This window comes from Monodelphis domestica, chromosome 5 (genome assembly GCF_027887165.1).
Source record: "Monodelphis domestica isolate mMonDom1 chromosome 5, mMonDom1.pri, whole genome shotgun sequence".
Classification (NCBI taxonomy): Eukaryota; Metazoa; Chordata; class Mammalia; order Didelphimorphia; family Didelphidae; genus Monodelphis; species Monodelphis domestica.
Genome location: NC_077231.1, coordinates 201754438 through 201775532, shown reverse-complemented (window position 1 = coordinate 201775532; position 21095 = coordinate 201754438). Strand labels below are relative to the sequence as shown.

Genomic DNA, 21095 nt, shown 5'->3' with positions numbered 1-21095 from the left:
AAAGTTGTTTCTATTAGATGATGGGCCTGGTGAAGCAACAAACTGATTGTTTAGGAATGGATCTTTATGCCTTTTCAGACTTGGAGTCCTAAAATCTCTTTGGTTTGGTTTTACTGAGTACCTGACTGCCTCTAGACAAACTGTTTGTTTCAATGATAATATTTCTGCTGTTGCAAATATTCTAGAATCAACTAAGTTTTCTCCTCCTCCTCCTCATAATTATCTCATCACCACTACCCAACCTAGGTATAAGGCTAACAATGATTTATTAACATAGAGTTTCTCTTTCCTCACAATTTCTCTGTAGAGCAAACACAAAAACTATTACTATCTGATCTTTTTTTTTTTTTAAATAAACCCTTACCTTCTGTCTTGGAATCAATACCAGGTACTGGTTCTAAGGCAGAAGAGTGGTAAGAACTAAGCAATGGGGATCAAGTGGCTTGGTCAGGGTCACACAGCTAATAAGTATCTGAGGCCACATTTGAACCCAGGACCTCCCATCTCCAAGTCTGCCTCTCTATCCATTGGACGACCTAGCTGACCCTTACTAGCTGATATTTACAGAAGATCAGAGAGGTAAGGACTCCTCTACTCTCAAATGACCAGCAAATGTAAAAGACAAGACTCAATGCAAGCTTTCTGTCTACTAATTCTCTTCCCATTAAAATATTATCTCCCTAAGAAAAAGTATGGTCATAGTTTCATTGACTATTACTTCAAGGACTTAGAGCTAAAAAGGACTCTAAGCAGTGCCAGAGTCTAATTCTCTTATTTTACAGATGAGGTAAAGGTCACAGGGCTAGTAAGTATCTGATGGGTGATTTTAACCCAGGTCTTCCTGTCTACTGCAATATCCAGCTTCAGGAAAGGTTCATGCTGGGAACAGCAACATGCCAAAAGGAAATACACTCTTGGCTCTTAAAAGAACTCATAGTTTTAGAACATGGATGGTAGAGATCTACTTTCACCCCTCATTTTACAGATGAAGAGAAAAGGAAAGTTTCATTGTGAACTATCAAAGGTCAAAGAGCTACTTAGTAGCAGAGAGGGAACTAAACTGGATTTTCCAACTCTCAGGCCAGTGCTCTTTTCATTGTGCCACAGGTTCAATAACTGAAAGTCAGGATCTCCTAGAGAATCCTGTGAGTGATGCAAACTAAGAAACAAACAAAAAGCCAAGGGCTCCCAGGATGATTTACCTGCTGCCGCCAGGTGGGCTGTCACCTCATCAGCTGCAGTGGAGTTGAGGATGTCCGAGTCATCATAGGAGGTATCCTCAGGAGAAGAAGGGGAATCTTCATCAGCACTCAGCATGCTGTGTTCTGTGTAGGTGGCCACATGGACCTGCTGTACTTGCTGGGCCACTGCATGAGCCTCAATGGTAGCCATATGTTCTGTCTGGGTCACTCCGTGCTCCTCCATGAATAAATTCTTTCAAAAGATAAGCAAAAGAAAGAGACATGATTCACTTGGAAGCATGTCAGTCAAGGGAATGGAATTTTAATTGATGAAGAAGAGATTTCTTCAGTAGCAGAATAATTTTGAGAAACCTACAATTTCATCATATGAATGTCATTTATAGTCCTCCATCTTCAATAACATAACTACTCTTCAAAGAAATAGGAAGCACTTCCAATTATGACTAATGGGGGGAAAACCCTCTTTTTGTTCATTGTTTTTAAAAAAGAAATAAAAAGTACCATCAAAGAGTGGCATGAAAAAAAGTGGAATATTGTTCTAATAGAGAACCAAAGTTCTCATTCAACATTTCACTATATCAATATGTAAGATGAATTTTGAAACCCCAAATTAAATTCTAGTCAATAAATATTAGATGACTACAGTTTCAAGGTACTGTACTAGGCACCAATGATATAAGATTGTTTTAAAAATCACAAAATCTCTGCCCTAAATAAGCCTACAATCTAGTAGGCAGATATAAAGATGCTTTAGAATTCCTTGATCTAGAGATGAATTCTTGGCAATTTTAAATGCTATTGTAAAATAATAAAACTGCTCCCACTGGGCTTCTAGGTGGAGGGGCAGGTGAAGTGAGGAATGTCCTCCCCTAGTGTAGAGAGAGGGAGAGGTCCAAGTGCCCCCTCCCCTCCAGCTCTGCTGCCTGTGAGCTGCCCACCTTACCCCCTGTGTGCTCCCATTGGACTGCTGAGTGGATGTAAAAAATTGTCACCAGGCCTGGTGGAGAGAGGGAGGGGTACAGCTCTACCCAAGTCCCTCTGTCTTTCTAGTAGGGAACTCTGGGGTGGGTGGATAGGGGGTGTTTAGTCCCTCACCATAAGTTCACCATCATTGTTCTAGGCTATTGAATTGGAGGAGACTCCCTAAGTGAAGATACTAAACCTGGTGAGCCCAAACACACAGGAAAGGACAAAGGGAAAAGAGTGTGTCCCATTAAGGGATAATCCAGAAGGCAGGCTTTAATAGTGATAAGTACTACTTAACACTTATTTAGTACTTAGTATTACTAAATCCTGGAGTCAAACACCACTACATGAATCTAAAATAATTGGTTTCAATTTCTTCATTTCAGAACAAAATAGCTCTCTCCATAAAGATGTTCTATATACATTTAATTACTTGCAAAGATCTTTGCACCCAGCAATTGAAAAGAATTATTGATTATCATCATCCCCAATTAGAAGGCTACTTGGGAAGAGGGTGGAATAAGCAGGCAATAGTCAGACTGGGCTGCAGATAAAGAGTTGAAGCAGTGATTTCTCTGAACCAATGAATGGATGTGAAAAGTGACTAGAAACTACTCAACAACACAAATTTGTTTCAAAAGATTTGGAAACATAACATGCAACTAAGAGGATGCCTGATATAAATATCTATTATGTCAACAATTAACTGAAGGTCAGTGACATTGTTAACAGTTGCTTCCCTCCTGCCTGAGACAACTTACTTCACTCTAAAACCCTACAACAAACACAGGAAAATAAACTGTAGCTCATACCTTAAATAACTATGAAGGAACTAATGAAGTAGTAATTTCCGTGGAATATCAGGGCTCTAGTATAGGGCTCTCTCTCCCCACATGTAAACTTAGAGAGTAAGAACTGAGGAAGAGTTCACATCTTAACAAAGTCTTTAAGCCAAAAAAAGTAGCTTACATCTTTGCCTTTTGAGACTCAACTAAGTAAGAAGTAGAATAAAGAAGAGGAAGGGGTGAAATTTAAGTACTCTTCAGGCCCACAGAGAGCAATGGTAGTATAATCTTATATATATACAACATAGATTTAGTGTTAGACAGGGACTTAAAAGGATTGGAATAGATGACTTATAAGTCATTTGACAGATGAGAAAACTGAGACTCAAAGGTCACATAGGCAGCATGGTAAAGTGGTAAAGCCAGGATTTTAAATGATCTGACTTGAATCAAGCACTCTTTCCCCTATATGAAAGTACCTCAACATTTCTATGCTGGCCCTCTTTCTTCTTAATTCCCCATCTTCTTCCCTCCATAACTCCCTATTCATTTCCCCCATACCCTTTCCTTCATATTCCTCTCATTTCCCTTTCCTCTTTCCTCTCTTCCTTTCCTTGATGCCCCATAGTGTCACAATCTTCCCAGATGGCTATAGAGCCTTCTGTTACTTAAGTGATCTGCCCCATATCTGATCCTGGATCTTCCACTTGCACTGCACCCTACATGGGAAAGTAGGTCCTTAACTCAGCTCCTAAAGCTGAGGGAATCAGATGAAAAGTACCTCTTGAAAGCTCTAGGAGTCAGCAAGGCATCAAAATCAAATATGCATAGGCAGTTTATTTTTAAAAACATAGTAACTAAGCTTAAATGAGAAATGCCTACCTCTCCAGCAGTTGTCAGCCATACTCAAACACTTGGGGAAAGAGAGGAACCCCAGAGGTAACACAAGAAAGTTTTACAGTTGCCTTTCTCACATCAAAACACAATTGTATATTCTTATATTATACCCTGGCAAACATACTATAACCTGCTCTCCCATGAATTTCCTATACTATGTCAAGGGCGTAGGGTAGGGTACAAGAAAATCAAGGATCAGATATTCAGAATCTCTCATTTGGCCCTGAGAAGTGTCCCCTCCCCCAAGAATCAAAAAATACCTCCAAAAAAATCAGCATCCTCCTCCCTCAGCATCTCATTAATACCTATTCCTGGCAGTTTTCCCTTCCTGGTGGCTCAGGGCAGGTCATTTAAGTAACAAAAGGTTCCTTTAGAAAGTAAAAAACCTACAGACCAAGTCAAAGTACAGGCAGGGGTGGGATATATGTGAGGAGGTAGGTAATAAAATCATCCTTTTTATTTATATGTAGTGTTAAAAGGCAAAAAACAAAGTTTCTTAGAAAATGTCTGAAAACTTGTTGCTATACAGTTCCATGGTACTGGCTAAAAGTGGGAAATGGATGTGCTATTAAGATTGGAGATGGAAGAGACTGACTAAAGCCACTTTGGCATCAGGAAAACCTAACACCAAGGTTAGGGATGGCTTAAATTTTTTTTAAATTTATTTATTTGATTAATTAATTTAGAATATTTCCCCATGGTTACACATGATTCATGTTCTTCCCCTTCCCTCTTCCCTCCTACCTCCTGTAGCCAACAAGCAGTTTAACTGTGTTTTACATGTATCATTGATCAAGACCTATTTCCGAATATTTGCTTTAGAGTGATCATTTAGATTCTACATCCCCAATCATAAGTGATAGCTTAAAAAAAGATACTGAAAGTAAAAAAATGGACACACTGAATAAAAAACTCATTCATTTCATAATTTTGCCTAGTGTGGGCCCCATATAAATAGAAGATGTTTGGGGAAACCTGAGAGGTAGCATGAAATGGTGAAGAGTGCCAGCCTCAAAGATAAGAGGACTCTGACATATAATGGATTCATGACTGTGGGCAAGTCACTTCTCAATATTACAAACAACTCTTTTTTAAGACTACAAGTTACTAGGAGAAGCTAGGTGGCTCATTGGATAGAGAACCATGCCTAGAGATGAGAGGTCCCAAGTTCAAATCTGGCCTCAGACACTTCCTAGTTGTGTGACCCTGGGCAACTCACTTAACTCCAACTGCTTATCCCTTACTGTTCTTCTCCCTTGGAACCAATACCTAATATCAATTCTAAAATAGAAGGTAAGGGTTTTGTTTTTTTTTTTAAGGCTAACTTTTGGAGAAAACCATAACTGCTTTGGAAGAAGTTTCACCACATAGGAATTCCCTCTATCAATGAAATCAATGGTCCAGTCTCTCTCCCTAGCCTTTGGGGAAATAAGTACATTCCTTGGGAGCCAGGAGCATCACATTAAACTATAGGATGATGCACACTAGCATTGTTACGGATTTTAAAAGATATTTTAATACAGCTGATTTTTGTTATAAAAAAGGATTTAACCAAAATTGGCACTTTCTCAGTAACTACCTGCCTCTCCTGGTCTACTTCTGGCTTTATAACTTGGATTCTTGGATTTATAACTTATATTCTTGGATTGTTCAGCTACTCATCAGATATCATTATCTCCTCCATATATCTATCACCCACAGCCCACACATTAATTTGCCAGGTCTCCCTGAAATAACAACCTCACTACAAAATGGGCTTGAAATTTCCTCACTTTTAGAAAGAACTGTGGGAGTAGAAACACAAGAAAAACAACTGCTTGATCACATGGGTCGATGGGGATATGATTGGGGATGTAGACTCTGAACAACCACCCTAATGCAAATTTCAATAATATGGAAATAGGTCTTGATCAATGACACATGTAAAACGCAGGTCAGTTATGGGAGGGGTATGGGGGAAAGGGAGGGAAAGAACATGAATCATGTAACCATGGAAAAATATTCTAAATTAATTAAAATTTTGCAGATTAAAAAAAAAATAATGTCCTCTCTTCCAATAATCAAGAAAACTATCCTCCCCTACAATGCTGTGAGGTTCCACACCTATACTGTCAACATGACCTATTGGTATCACCAAATTCCAAAACACCATTGTAGGATGATTGGAGCCCTGGCCCTGGAATCAGGAAGACCTGGGTTCAATCCTGTCTCAGACCCCTAATAGGGTGACCATGGGCATGTCACAAACTCTCAGGGACTGTTTTCTAATTTGTAATCTGAGAATAAAAATAGCACCTACCTCACAGAATTATTCAGAGGATCAAAACCAGTATGTAGATAAAGCACTCTGCAAACTTTAAAGAACTAGATAAATGTGAGCTGTGCAGTTCCTTCTTCTATTTTTGAGGCCATGGAGCTAGTATGCGAAGATTGTACTTCAGTAGGGCTAGGTGTCTCTTGAGATTCAAAAACCCAAGTCAGGGTTCTGTCTCTTGTTCCAGGCCTCTGTCTGGCACCACCCCCTAGGCAGAAAGGCCTCTTCCCTTGTTCAAATGTGCTAAGCTTTTATCTGTCTTCTGGGAAGTGTCAATATCTACTGCTAGTAAACACAAAGTTGTGAACTTGAATCGGACTTTTAATGTAATCAAGTCACTTCTAGAAAGAATGTCAGTGTTGAAGCATAAAAGAAGTGAATACTTAATCCTTAAAAAATACTTTATACTTCTTACTATTCTTATACATTATACTAGACTAGACTAGACTAGACTAGACTAGACTAGACTATCTTTAAAAGCTTAAATTAGTGCCAGAAAGAACTGGATAGTATGCACTAGGAACAAACAATTAATACATTGTGCAACGATAAATGAAGAAATAAAGTTGTATAAAGTGCTGTGCTAAATGCTGGGTATAAAAATAGAAAAGGATGACAATTCCTGCTCTCAAGGAGCCCACATTCTTACAGATGCTGGTTTCAAAGAGAAACTGAAGGTTTCTGGCAGAAAGGTCCCAGGGTTCTTAGAGCGCAACAAAGCAGATGGTAATGCTTTTTCTTTAATGCCATTTCTACTAAAAAAAACCCTATCAGTTTCTGATGTTGAACTGACAATACCAAGAGCTTTCTTTTTCTGGATCTTCAGTAGCTGTGGCTGTAGACCTACATCTCCACAAAGGATGCTTCCTAGGATAAAGGCTATGGACTGTGGGCTTGAGGTCCATACTATTCCCAAAATCTTAGGCCCAAGATGTTGGGCTGCCTCCCTTAAGGCTTGAAGTAAGACAGTGGTCAAGGTGAAGTGTTGCTAGTGGGGATAGTTTGATATGCCAGGCACATGCTGCCTCCTGTTTCTCCCTCAGAGTGCCTTGCTGATTCAGCTAGGGAGGAACTTACTTGCCTCCTACATACCTAATATATTTATTGTGTTATATGACTGTTTAATTCTGGTCAATATAAATTTGCTTTTGTTATAAAAAGAATTGGCTCAATTTGATATGAGGTAATTACATGCATTTTTAAAATATAGCTATTGTTTTACATATTTACTTTGAAAAACTTCATTCAGTCTTATCTATTGGAAAGTAGTTCTTAACCCTATAAATTTGTCAATGACCTTTATTTTTCTATATTAGATCTTTAAGCAAGATTTGTTTTGTAAAGATTTTTTTCACCAACTCATATAATTTCTTCTTTTTCAATTTTGTTTTGTGCTAAGTTTTAAAACTTTTAATCAAAGCTGTTTTTTATAATCTTCTCTATCCTGTGCCTGTTTACAAATTATTCTCCAATCCAAAAGTATTTAAGATATTACTTTCTATTCTCTTCTAATTTCTTGTAAAAATGTTTATTTAGATCACACACATGTGAAGGGAGTAATCAGAATAGTCGTAATCAAATTGGGAAACATTTTCTAAATAACTCGATATTATAAAGATTAAATAGTCCATTAAACAAAGGCAAATTACAGAACACAAATTCTGATGATTGGCTGGCTGAGGTAGCCTTTAAAAAGCAAACTCGCCCCATTCTGCAGTCAACTCTGAGGACTCCATTCTAGAAGGGCTTAGCTTTTGGGGAAGGTTCTTGAGCACAAACATGTGCCTCTTCAAGAGATGAGAAGGGATTTCTCCCTCCCCATCACTCTTCACTATATCTGCATCCTTTAGCAGAAACATAGGAGAGGAATTCAAGCACATTGCTTCCTGAACTCAGATCATCTGTGAAAAGAGTTTGGTGGGAGAGAAAGGGGAAAAAAAGCCCAAAGGATCTTGTGCCTAGATGCTGAAGCTCAGAAAATGGCAGGCCACAGAACTGAAACTTTGAGGGGACAGAACTGGAAGTTTTTCTACTGGTCCTAGAGAAAGGCTTATAGTTCTTTCTGAAGAATAATGCACTACCTAACCGAAGACTAGCTAAGTTAGAAGCTCGAGACAAGAGAAACTGTGAACAGCATTAAAAGAAACATGTCTTAAAGAATAGAGCACCAGTAAACCCAGCACAAAGAAGTCACAAGAGTACAACAGGGAACCTGTAACTTGGAGGTATAAATTGCCCTTGCACACATATTCCTCCCATCACTCCCCTTATGTGCCACCTCTAATCTCCCTATTTAGAGTATGAATGTTTGAAGAAGAATGCTCCCTGAGTTTATGGAGGAAGAATGTTTTATTGTAAGTGTCCTTATAATAATATTTCTAAATGGCTTTACTTTGAAATAATTGTAGTCTCTAGTTATCTTTCAAAAATGAATGTGTAGATGGGAATTTATGGGTTATAGTTTTACTAATAGAACCACACAGAGTGCCTTGATCCTGAAATAGCTACTCCAAGGATCATGGGAAAGGGGAGTTACCTGCCTTGTAAGTAGGGTGTGGCCCATATATTTACAATTTGGCTTTTATGAAAAGTGAGGCAGGAAAAAAATATGACGATAATTCCAACCTGGGTGACTGGGAGGATGGCAATATCCTCAACAAAAATAATGGAAATTTGACAGAGGCAGGTTTAGGGGAATGATGAGTTCCCTTTTGAACATGCTGAGTTTGAGATGCTGATGATACTTCCACATGAAGCTGTCTAGCAGGTATTTCACTTTAAGATTAGAATTAAGGGAAAGTGGTCAACTTGTTAATCCTGGGGGTTCAGTACTCATCATAAATACAATAAATTAATAAACAAGTATTTTAATATTACTATATGTCAAGGACTGTACTAGGGGCAGGGGAATCCAGGAATTAGGAATAAAACAATCCCTAGTCTCAAGGAGTTTATTATTCTAACAGAGGAGATAATAAGTATGCCTCTAAACAGCATAAGGTGAATAAATACAAATATATAACAAGTTAATTACAAGTCAGTGTTGGAGTAATCCAGGGCAGAGATTTGGCAAAAGAAGAACTAAAAAAGGACATGGGGCAGGGATTTGAGATTAGAGGAAAGGATGGAGTTGAATGGCTGCCTATTGGTCTGAGGCAGGAAGATAAGAGCAATGAAGCACAGGGAGAGAAGGAATGATAAAGTATGGTCACATAGAAAGGATTTGAGAGTTTCCAGTTAGGGAAGTGGTACATTTAGGGGTAAAAGGTCCAGTGAGTAACCATGTCTATGTGGTTAAGGTGAAGTGAAGGAATAATTCAGGGATGGGAGGTTATAGAGTTTGGAGGAGTCTTTACATGAATATTAACATTCTCTAGAATTAGCAGCAGCATGGAATAGGGTGCTGAGCTGGTAGTCATAAAGGTACAGGTCCAATTCCCATTTACTGTGACCCTGGGTTAGTCTTTTAATGTTTCTGAACCTCAGGCAACTAACTCTCTTCTCCTCTAGGGCTCATCTACTGTCAGTAGAAAGAACTCCTATCAAAGCAATTCTGCATATCTATGAAGTCACAGATCCTTTGTGTATTCATTTATGTTCAGAATATTACACAAAGATTAGGTAACTGGCTAAATAAATTATGGTAAATTACTATGCCATAAGAAATGATGAGAAGGGTAGTTTTGGAGAAAGCTGGAAAGCCATATAAACCAATAAACTTTATAAACTGATAGTCAAATAATTTATACAACAAAACATTATAAAGACTATAATTTTTTAAGTTTTAGAACTCTGATCATTTCAATAACCAACCACAATTCCAGAAGATAGATGATGAAGCATACTATATACCTTACCTACTGAAAGAGAAGTAACAGGCTCAAGATATAAATTGACACATACCCTTTTTTGGACAAGCCAACATAAATTAAAAAATCTATTTTTATTGGCTATGCATATTCGTTCCAAAGGTTTTGTCTTTCTTTTCATGGAGTGGGGAAAGGGAGAGGTTGCCAAAGCAAGAAGAATGTGGAGATTGGAAAGGTTGCCAAAGGAAAAAAGAAAAATAAAAGTCACTGAAACATTTTTAATGCATAAAAGAGGGCAGAAGGAAAGCCAGAAGGAATCCCAAACAAGATATCACAGTTTTAAAAGTTACATGTTGATGTGTACTTAAAAGGAGACTATGAATAATATAGATTCAGTTTCCTATACAATCTTTTTTCTGTTCTATTACATAATATGAACATCCTAATTTAGGTGGTTTTTGTTAAGGTAAAAAAAAATTTAACAAAAATTTTCAAAAAGGGCAGCTGGGTAGCTCAGTGTGTTGAGAGCTAGGCCTAGAGACGGGAGGTCCTAGGTTCAAATCTGGCCTCAGACACTTCCTAGCTCTATGATCTCAGGCAAGTCACTTGACCCCCATTGCCTAGCCCTTACCACTCTTCTGCCTTGGAGCCAATACACAGTATTGACTCCAAGACGGAAGGTAAGGGTTTAAAAAAAAAAAATTTTTTTTTTTCAAAAAAAAGAGTCCCTGCCCTCTAATGGAGCTTATAGTCTAGGAATATCAGTGGATTCATGAGTTCATCTATACAACTACCAAAAGTGTAGGTCAAAATTTATCCATACCTTTTTCAACTTAGGAAATCCATCCAATATGTTGGAGGCTTTCCTCTAGGTCTTTTATTAGCAATGTTAAGAATGCTTAAAAGTGAAGCATTGCAGATGTCCATCTGTGATTTGCTACAAGATTGGTCCATCTTCTTTTCCAAAAATCACATCCTGGATGATATGCGTTGTACTACTTCTTTTGTTCAAGTCTTCATGTAGTATGCTAGTTTATGTCTTTGTGCCACAAAATTGTATATGGAAATATGTAAACACACAATATTACCATTCTTTCCTGGATGGAGAGAATATTTACAAGAAGCAGTGGAAAAGGCTTCTTCTTCAACTCCTACCTGTCTAAATGACTTGCTACTTTTCACAATCACATTATCAATGTTACTTGTGCATGTTCTCCATCATACAAAAACCAATACTTTAATCTTGAATTTAGGTAGCTAAATAACTTAATTAGTAGTTGATAGAGAGCATGCAAGTAACCTAGTTATCTAATTCTTAGAATCTAAATTACCTAGATTCTAGATGAAAAATTAAAAAAAAAAGAACTTCCTCTCAGAATGTCTGCTTCAAAATATATTTACTATAACTTGACTGAAACACTAGAGGGCACCAAAACCAAATTTAAAAAAAACTAGGAAAAAACAAGGAGCAGAGAATTTCATTTTTATTTAAAGCTCCATTTCAAATTGAATAATCCTTTCTATAGAGAACATGCAGGTAAGTGCCTATCAAATGGCTTCTTATCCATCCAAAGCAGGCCCTCTTTCCTAAAGACTGAGCATTCCATTTTTCTTTTAGAATGGATCATTAATGGCTACTTAAAACAAATGACTGTTACAGGAATTTATGACATGTGTGAATGTAGCTGACCAGCAGTTACATGATATTCCTTACATGAGCTGACCACCTGAAAGGGAAGCTGGGGACTCAGGGAATTTGGGTGGAAGGTTTTAAAGATTAAGGAAGGGAGGACATAAATCGAGAAAAGAGGCACATAGACACAGGATTCATCAGCATAGTGTCCACCTGTTGATTGCTCCTCTGATGGTATGAGAGTGAATTATAAATGAAAACATTTCTCTTGAAGTTTCAGGGAATGGGTGATAGTTAATCAAACACGTGACATGGTAAAGAATTTAGCATCAGCTTGGTAAAAAAAAACAAGAAAAAAGGGATGGAGGCTAAGACAATGTAGTAGCCAGCATCCAGTCCAGAAGTTCATTTGACCTTTGGACTGTAGATGTGTCAGAATACCACAAGATTTGAGCTCTAATTCAATGCAAGGATCCAGAAATCAATTATGCAAAATATTAGAAATATATCCATAAGTCTGGTACATGAGCACACTGCTCATAAGAGTCAGCTTTTGAATGCATCTTTAGTACTTTTATGATTTGTTCGTACCTGGAACCCTACACACCACTACTCTATGTCTTATAGCAGGCCATTTTGGAGAAATGCTTTAGCCAACAAAGTCATCAATCTGGTGAGAAGTCTCTCTTGTCCTTGGAGGAATAAAATCAAGTTCAGATAGAGTCGGTTACCAGGCTGTTACCAGGTTACTCTAAGTCATTATAGTGTTAGGCAACCTGCCAGAATGTGTATTCCCAACTTTCATAGCCACTGAGAATGCAGGATCACCATCATACCACAAGTAGTCATCAGTAATACTTTTAAAGGAAAGGTCCTGGGCAACTAGGTGGGTCCAATTGCCTTGCCCTTACTGCCCTGGAATCAATATTTAAGACAGAAGGTAAGGGTTAAAAAAAATAAATAAATAAAAGAGTCCTGCTGATTATTACTGTGCCTCAATTAAGGAGCTAGAGAGATATTTCAAATTTTTTAATGATAAATTTTATTTAAATTTTTATATGTCCAAGTTTTTAACATAAGTCACAGCATAAGAAAAAAAAAAGTTTTAAAGCAGTACCCGTGTGTGAACTTCTGTTACTTAACCAATTGTTAAACCAAGAACAAAAGATGATTATATTGACTTTAACCCTGAAGTAACCAAATCATTTGATATAGTGGATGGAGAAAGCTGGTCTCAGAGACAATCAGAATTACTGACAGCTCCAGTCTTTATTGACACATAATGGTACTACTAGGCAAGTCACATAATATCTCATTCCCCCACAACCCCTGCAACTCTCTAAGACTAAGTTGCAGAAAAAGTGATTACATGACTTGGTAAAGGGAGTTCATCAGTATTTCTCTGTACCAATGAAATTACAGATCCAGTTTAAACAAAACATCCTGATTGTATCTGTAAATCCTTCTGAACTTCTTTTGTGTATATTTAACACAGGTTTGTTATTGTTGCATTTCATTACACAGTTGCACATCAGTGTGCATGCTGTCTCTCTCCACTCTGTAACTTTATCCTACTAAACTTGGAATTCTTTAGGTTGTTTCTTACAGTGTAAAAATATGCTTTTACATTTATATAACATAATTTAGTCAATCAGTGTGATAGCATTGGGTACCTAGATGTTTCTAGCTTTTAGCTATCATAGACAGTATTTGTAAGATTATTTTCTATTGTTCATATTTATTGATAGATTATTCCTCATCAAAAATCTCTATAGGGAAAACTCCCATTAATCGACAGTGTTTAAAGTACATGAAATTTTTGTAACTCTTGCCTAATTACAGATTGTATTCCAGAAAAGGTGAACCAGTTTACAGATCAAGTTTCTTCCAGATACTGCAAGCTCATTCATTTATCCATCTTTCAAAGATTAAAGGTGGAAATGGCCAAAAGGATTATGAAGTGCACTTAGAAACACATTCTGTATTATAAATATCAAAGACAGGTGAGTTACAAAAGTTATATCAATAGTATGCTTCTAAATGTACCAAAATACATGTAAGTGGGTCATAGAATGCATTTGGCACAGATCACTTTACTGGATGATCACTTGGCAACAGCTGCTCCTCCAAATTGCCAGAAATTAAATAAACACTTAAAACAAGCTGGCATTAATAGAAGATTCCTTCATTTCCATTAATGAGAACCATAAATGGTCTCAGGTTCCCCACCCCTTCCTCATATCACAAAGGACACTTTCATTCAGATCTTGCTTACTATGAAATATAGCATTGTTGCCTTGTTGTTCTGTGGAAAGCCTTAGTTCTGCTGGTTCTTCCATTACATAATTTGGCATCCACTTAAAGTTGTCTAGAGGACAGATCTAATCCAATTTTATCGTTTCTAATACCTAATCTAAGGACTTATTTCTAGAAAGAATCCTACAAACACATGTTTTGATCTTTCCTAGCTTTCACTCAATACTTATGTAGGACCATAAGATTTATAAAGATTTTCCCTATATTACAAGTCTGTGAGAAAGGTAGTATAAGTATTATGTCCATTTAATAGATATGGAGATATAATTATCATACAATTGTCATAAAACTAGTGTCAAAGCCCTGGTCTGAACCAGAATGCTCGATTCCAAATTCAACATTCTTTCCAAATTTGCCATAATGCTATCAGTATTTTATCAGTAATAAACCTCATGCAAAAAGTGTCATAAAAGATATCCAAAAAGATTCATGCCTGGAAAAAGAGGCAAGCTGGTCATCAATGCAAGATAACTAAGACAACTGATGGACAGGCCATGTGCTGCTGCCCTGGTGCTCATGTAATAAGCAAAAACCTAGAGGGACCCAGGGCATAGGGCAGACCCTACAAGGAAAATTTATGAAAGGAACACAAAGGTAACAAAGAAAGCCTGAAAAGATGGCAAATGGGTTGTGATTTGTACTATTAGAAAGAACCTATGCTGAAAAAGCAATGAAATTGGGGGAGTTAAGAGTAGAGCAGAGATATTCTGAATTTTTTAAGAGGGTAAAAACTAGAGATAAGAACACAGTGGCTCAGCTTCAGAAAGTGCATGTTACCTGGTCACTATATCCACTTAGAAATAAAATTTCAGTAATAATGACTCAGAGTCAGAAGTAAGGAATCACAGTACTCAAGTGTCCTCAGATAGTATCTTGGGGGTCGTATCTAAAATCAGCTAAGACTTTTTCTTTATTTAAAGATATGAAAGGAACTTTGAAGTTCATCTAAATTAGTCCATTCATGTTACAGATGAGGAATGTGTAGCTCAGAAGGGACTTGCCTTGGAAATAACTGACTGAATAACACATATGATAGCATAAGGAGCACTGGATTTAGAATCGGGCAGTCTAGGGCAGTGATGGTGAACCTATGGCACGGGTGCCAAAGATGGCACATCAAGCACTCTCTATGAGCACATGGCTGCCCTCCCTGCACCCAGAGTTCATTACTAGAAAAGCTGCCCCCTTCCCTTCATCCTCACTTCTTGCTCCTCTGCCAGTAGTCCAATGGGAACACTTTCTCCTTCCCCTGTGTGGGGAATGGGGGGCAGAATATACCCCACACTTGGGGGGTTGGGAGGCATAGCACTGCTGAGCAGTGTCAGGACCTTGTTATTTCTTGAAGGGGAAAATGATATTCCCATAATAAACATAATCATTAACTTCACAGTTTTGCAGACCTAACAACAAATGAAATGATACATATAAAATCTCTAGAATCCTAAATAAATCTTTATTAAGTTATTAGGGGAAGGACCCATAGCTCCTAGATAATAATAATTATAATAATAACAAAGCTAGCACTTACATAGGGCTTTAAAATTTGCTAAATGTTTCATAAATATTCTCATTTTATCCTCACAATAACCCTAGGGGATAACTTATTATCCTCATTTTACAGATGAAGAAAGTAAGGCAGAGAGGTTAAGACACTTATCTAGGGTCACACAATTAAAAAGCATCTATTATAATACAAGATACAGAATAACAGAAGGGAGAGAGAAGAGACAAAGAGAACACAAGATTTCTAGCAAGAGTGACTTCAAACTATCATGGTGTCTTCCAAAGGAAGCATGAATCCAAGCAAAAGAGTCAACAGGCATTTATTAGGTATCTATGAGTTCCAGGCACTGTGCTAATCAACAAGGATGCAAAGAGAGGAAAACAGTCTCCACTCTCAAGAAGCTCTTGGTGTGTCAGGGAGACAATGGGCAGATGATTATACTACTGCAAATAGTCACCTGCATATAGTAAACTGTACATAGGATACATACAGGGAAATCTGGAATCTCATAAGGAAGGCACTAAAGCTAAGAAGGGTCAGGGAAAGGGGTCTTGGTAAAAGGTGGGACTTTAGATGAGACTGAAGCAAACTAGAAAAGCCAAGAGTAAGAGATAAGGAGAGTGTCAGACATGGGGGCCAGCCAGTGAAAATGAAGTGTTTGTGTCCCCTGGATCACAGAGAATATGGAGGGGGATGAGGGTACTGAAACAACAGGAAAGGGGCCAGGATGTGAAGGGCCTTAAAAGTCAAACAGAGGTGGATATTTGGGAGGGAGAGGGTTGGATCCCTAAAGTATCAGGAAGACACTGAAGTTTAATGAATGTGAGTGAGAGGAGAGTTGTAACATGCCTAGATCTGCACCTGAGGAAGATAATTTGACAGTTGAGTGGATAATAAACTAGAATAGGTTTTGAAAAGGAAAAGAGTTGGGACACAGTAAGTTTGAGGTGCTACAGAGAAGTATGTCCAGCAGTTTGTTGGATACACAAGACATGAGTGTAATTTTGAAATTGTAAAGAGATAGGAGTCTAATGAGTAGAAAAGTAACTTGATTGGACCTGAATTTGAGAAAAAAATTACTCTTAGTTTAGGGAATAGTCAGGTCTAGAGACTGGAGATCCTGGGTTCAAATCTGGCCTCACATACTTCCTAGCTGTGTGGCCCTGGTTAAGTTATTTAACCCACATTGCCTAGCCCTTACCTCTCTTCTGCCTTGGAACTAAAACACAGTATTGATTCTAAAATGGAAGGTAAAGGTTTTAAGGGGGAAAAAAAGGAGAAACTATTACATGGGCAGTTAGCATAGTTAGTGGATAGAATACTGAGCTTGGAATCCAAAGACTTCTTCATTAGTTCAAATCTGGTTTCAAATACTAGCTATGTGACCATGGCAAGTCACTTTGCCCTGTTTGCCTAAAAAAAAACTATTAAAATAATCTATGCAAGAGGTGATGGGGTTCTAAACCAAGGTGGAACCTGTCTATCTAAGAGTGAAGGGGAAAGATTAGAGAGATACTGGAGAGAGCTATTGTCCTGACTTGGCAACTAATTGGATATGCAGGCTGAGGAGTTGAGTTTAATGCTTAAATTGTGAACCTGGGTGTCTAAAAGGGTAGAGAAACAGTAAAGTTTGGAAGAGGAATGAGTTTTGGAGAAAATAATAAATTCTGGTTTGGCCTTACTGATTTTTAGAGGCCTGTGGGGCAGCCAATTTGATGTCCGAAAGGCAGTTGAATGTATGTGTAACTGGAATTCAACAGAAAGACTAGGGCTAGATATATGGGGGGATGAGGGGAAATAAGTACAGAGATGATAATTAACCCATGGAGAATTCATAAGGTTGCCAAATAAGAGAATAAAGAGAACAAAAGGCCCAGTACAGAATCTTGAGGAACAACATTTAGGTGGCATGACACGGATGATGAAGAGGAATGGCAGGTCACATAGAAAAACCTTGTTTTTCTGGATGCCGATTTTGTCATATATGACAAAATAGGAGGCATCCAGATTCCCTGATGGGTTGTAGGTCACTTCCTAAAGTCTCTCCTATGCCAACCACCTCCATTCACCAGATACAAAGCCTCCATTTGAGGCTTCCCCACCGTTCTGTTGAGGGGGGAGGGAGGCTTCTCTAGATAGGGAATAAAGGTAGTACACTTTCTGTAGTTTCCAGACATGCCCCCATGAGTGTACTCTTTCCTTATCCTAACCCTCTCCTTTCCAATATCTCTTTATGTGTCTTTAGCCCCATTACAATGAAAGCAAAGATTCTGTTCCATATGCTGAGGGGACTGTGAAATCTCTTCAAGGATTCTATTTCCTCCTACCACCCTAAATAAACATTCTCTAACATTCTGTCTTTTCCCCTCTTTTTTTTTAAATTCCCCTTACTTTCCATTTTAGACTCAATGGTGTGTATTGGTTCCAACTCAGGAGAGTGGTAAGGGATAGGCAATGGGGGTCAAGTGACTTGCCCAGGATCACACAGCTAGGAAGTGTCTGAGGTCACATTTGAACCCAGGACCTCCCATCTCTGAGCCTAGCTCTCAATCCACTAAGTCACTCACCTGCCCCCTACTTTGTAGCTTAAGCTTTCATAACAACCTTATTCTCTCCCAAAAATCTTGATAACTCTCTACTACTGAGTTCAAATCCAGCCTCAGACATGTAATCTATGGTGAACCTGGACAAATCACTTAAGTGCTATCTGCCTCAGTTTCCTCAACTATAAAATGAGGAAAATAACCCCTCTACCTTACAAGATTGCTATGAGGATAAAATGAAATTAATATTTGTAAAGCACCAAGCACAATACCTGGCATATAGCAGGTGCTTAATAAATGCTTGGTCACTTTCCTTCCCTAGTAGTATGATATTTACAACTCTCTTATTATCTGGTCAGCATAGCTTTTTAGCTTTCTCTCTCAGTAACTCCTATACATATATACATATGCTCCTGCCAAACTATTTCACAAACTGTTCCCTAAACTTGCACTCATGCATTTTCATCTCTAAACCTTTGTTTTACATCTCCATCTTCAGCTATTGAAATCCTAAAAATCCATCAAGATCTAACTCAAGGGGTGGCTGGGTGTCTCAGTGGATTGAGAGCCAGGACTAGACAGAAGATATTAGGTTCAAATCTGACCTCAAACACTTCCCAGCTGTGTGACCTTGGGCAAGTCACTTAGCCACCATTGCTTAGTCCTTATTGCTCTTCTGCCTTGGAGCCAATGCACAATATTAATTCTAAGACAGAAGGCAAAGGTTTTAAAAAAAAATCTAACTCAAATGCTATTTTTCCTCCATTGACTGATTTCAAAAATATTTGTATGTATGTTCATCTTCTATGATAAATGCATGTAGCAAATGGCTCATATAGTACAATAATGCTTAGAGATGGCTGTCTTCCCCTGCCTCCCCCCCATCTAATTCCAGTCTAGATAGAAGTAAACACAATCAAAGTTCAAATAATGCATGAAGCAATACTTTAAGTTGAAGTACATAATTCTGTATTTGCATAACAAAAACTGAATTATTTCAGGTTGTTAAAAATCATCAAATATTACATTTATGAAATTGGCATTTTCATATGCACTCTCTCATTTGAGTCCCACAACAAATCATGAAGACATTATTAAAAACATTTATAGTTTACAAACAAGGAAACTGAGACTCAAACTCAGACTCAAATTTAAATTATTCACCTAGGTTTACACAACTAATAAGTGTTGGTAGCTGTTCTACATACCAACTTCTGATTCCTGATCTATTTCTTTCCATTATACCAGAGATATAATGTAGTGTCTTTTAATGTAGAAAACGAAGTTTACTTACATTAATTACCTTCCTCAGTCATGTTTAGGGGCAAGTGTTAAGCTTTGGATTTACTGAAATTGAGGTGTTAGGCAGCCTCCAGTAGGCAGAAAAATAGATCTGAAACTCAGGAAAAAGAGTCAAGGAAGAGATAGATTTGAAAGTCATTCATACACACACAAAGGGATATAGGAGGTTGCTGAAACAATTAAGAAAGTGAGGTCACGAGGAGCAGTCAGGGCTACTCTAAGAAAACCATAACATGCCCCTGCAGAAGGTCTAACAGCAACTCTTGCCTGTAGGACAAAAAACAATTCCTCTGGTTTTAGCTTTTAAGATTATTTTTAACATTATTGCTTTTGGCTTCTATTCTTCTGAACTGTCCTTCACTTAGGTGTATTTGCATTACCAATCAGTTATTCTCTTTTGTTTCTTGGGTGATACTTGCCACAATGAATTCAAGGTTTTTTTTCTGCCAGCTATTTCTTCTGCACAAGCCATAAATTATGCTTTTACAATTCATATTTCTCTCTTAAACCATTCAGGAACATTCTGCTGTGGTTCTATCCTCTCTTGAATATCCACCAAGTCCTCTACTACATAAAGTCATAATTCATTTTCCTTTGTCTTGAAATATTTATTCATAGATATCTGGACTCTTTAGCTAATCTGAAGCAATTCTGAAACGATTCTGTTATTAACATCTTCCCTCTTGATTTATCTGTTTACATTCAAAGTCTTTAAATGAGTTTTCTTTTTCCACACACAATGAGAAATAAAGGTGAGGTAACATGAAGTTTATGAACATAGGAGACTGGTGTTATATGGGGAGAAATAGTAAAGTGAGAAGGAGGGGCTTTAGGAAGAAAAATAATAAGCTCAATCCAAAATGGGATCTTCTCCCACAAAGACTAAAATGGAGCATATTCCATTTGGCTCCATTATCAACATATCCAAAATGTTATGGATACCAAATATACTTTCTATAGGAATATAAATATGGTAATGGATAGGACCCCAAAATAATTATTAAAATAGTATCTGATGACAAGTCCACTCATCCAAAAGTCAGCAAGTGCTTTTCTCTGCAAGTGCAAGTTAATATGTGGGGGAAAATGAGGTTAACCCAGGATTTAGAATTTATTCTACATTAAGCTAATCTTAACAGCAAGCACATTACTCCAAGGTACTTGCCTCCCTCTGAAAAATCACAAGGGACATGGAGGACTGAGAATACCACAAGAAGCAAGCATTTCTTAGACAATAAAAGCTTGGGTTTTTTTTAAGTCCCCAATCCAAATTAATTTGTGAAATCTTCATTTATTTGAAATGGTCATTAAGAGTCATTCCAATTTGATACTGGAATAGTAAAACTTAGAACATAGTTTTGAAAAAGACAAGTCTAAGACTTTAGTGCAAAGAATACTTAAGTATTATACCTCAATTAGATGTCAAGAATGGTGCCCAAGAATTAATGCAGAGTGAGAGGAGCAGAACCAGGAGAACACTATATACAGGGACTGATACACTGTGGTACATGTGATTACATGTAATGGATTTCTCCATTAGTAGCAGTGCAATGATCCAGAGGACTGTTTTGGAGTGCTTTTCCAATTACTATTATGATAGTCTAATATGTACATGAAAGGAAAAAAATATACCAATATACTTCAGGTCACAGGACCACAGATTTAGAACTGGAAATGTCTTGAGAAGTCAAATCCTCTCCTTTTACAGATGAAAAAGTTTAAGGCCCAAATGCCAAATCACACGCACATGCGCACACGCACACACACACACACTCAATCTAATGGTCACTTGGGGCCAAAGTCATGTGGAACAGTGGGGGAAAA

At 37.7% G+C, this 21095-nt stretch overlaps 1 protein-coding gene across 2 annotated transcripts in view; it reads right to left on the bottom strand.

Moving 5' to 3' along the window:
- Positions 1-21095, bottom strand: part of NRF1 (nuclear respiratory factor 1) — a 125893-nt gene that overhangs the window by 95208 nt on the left and 9590 nt on the right. For both annotated transcript variants that reach the window (XM_007504301.3, XM_001366887.4), the window contains exon 2: positions 1203-1434. In XM_007504301.3, coding sequence (XP_007504363.1) covers positions 1203-1425 — 223 coding nt within the window. In that variant the 5' untranslated portion in view covers positions 1426-1434. The remainder of the gene's footprint in view (positions 1-1202; positions 1435-21095) is intronic.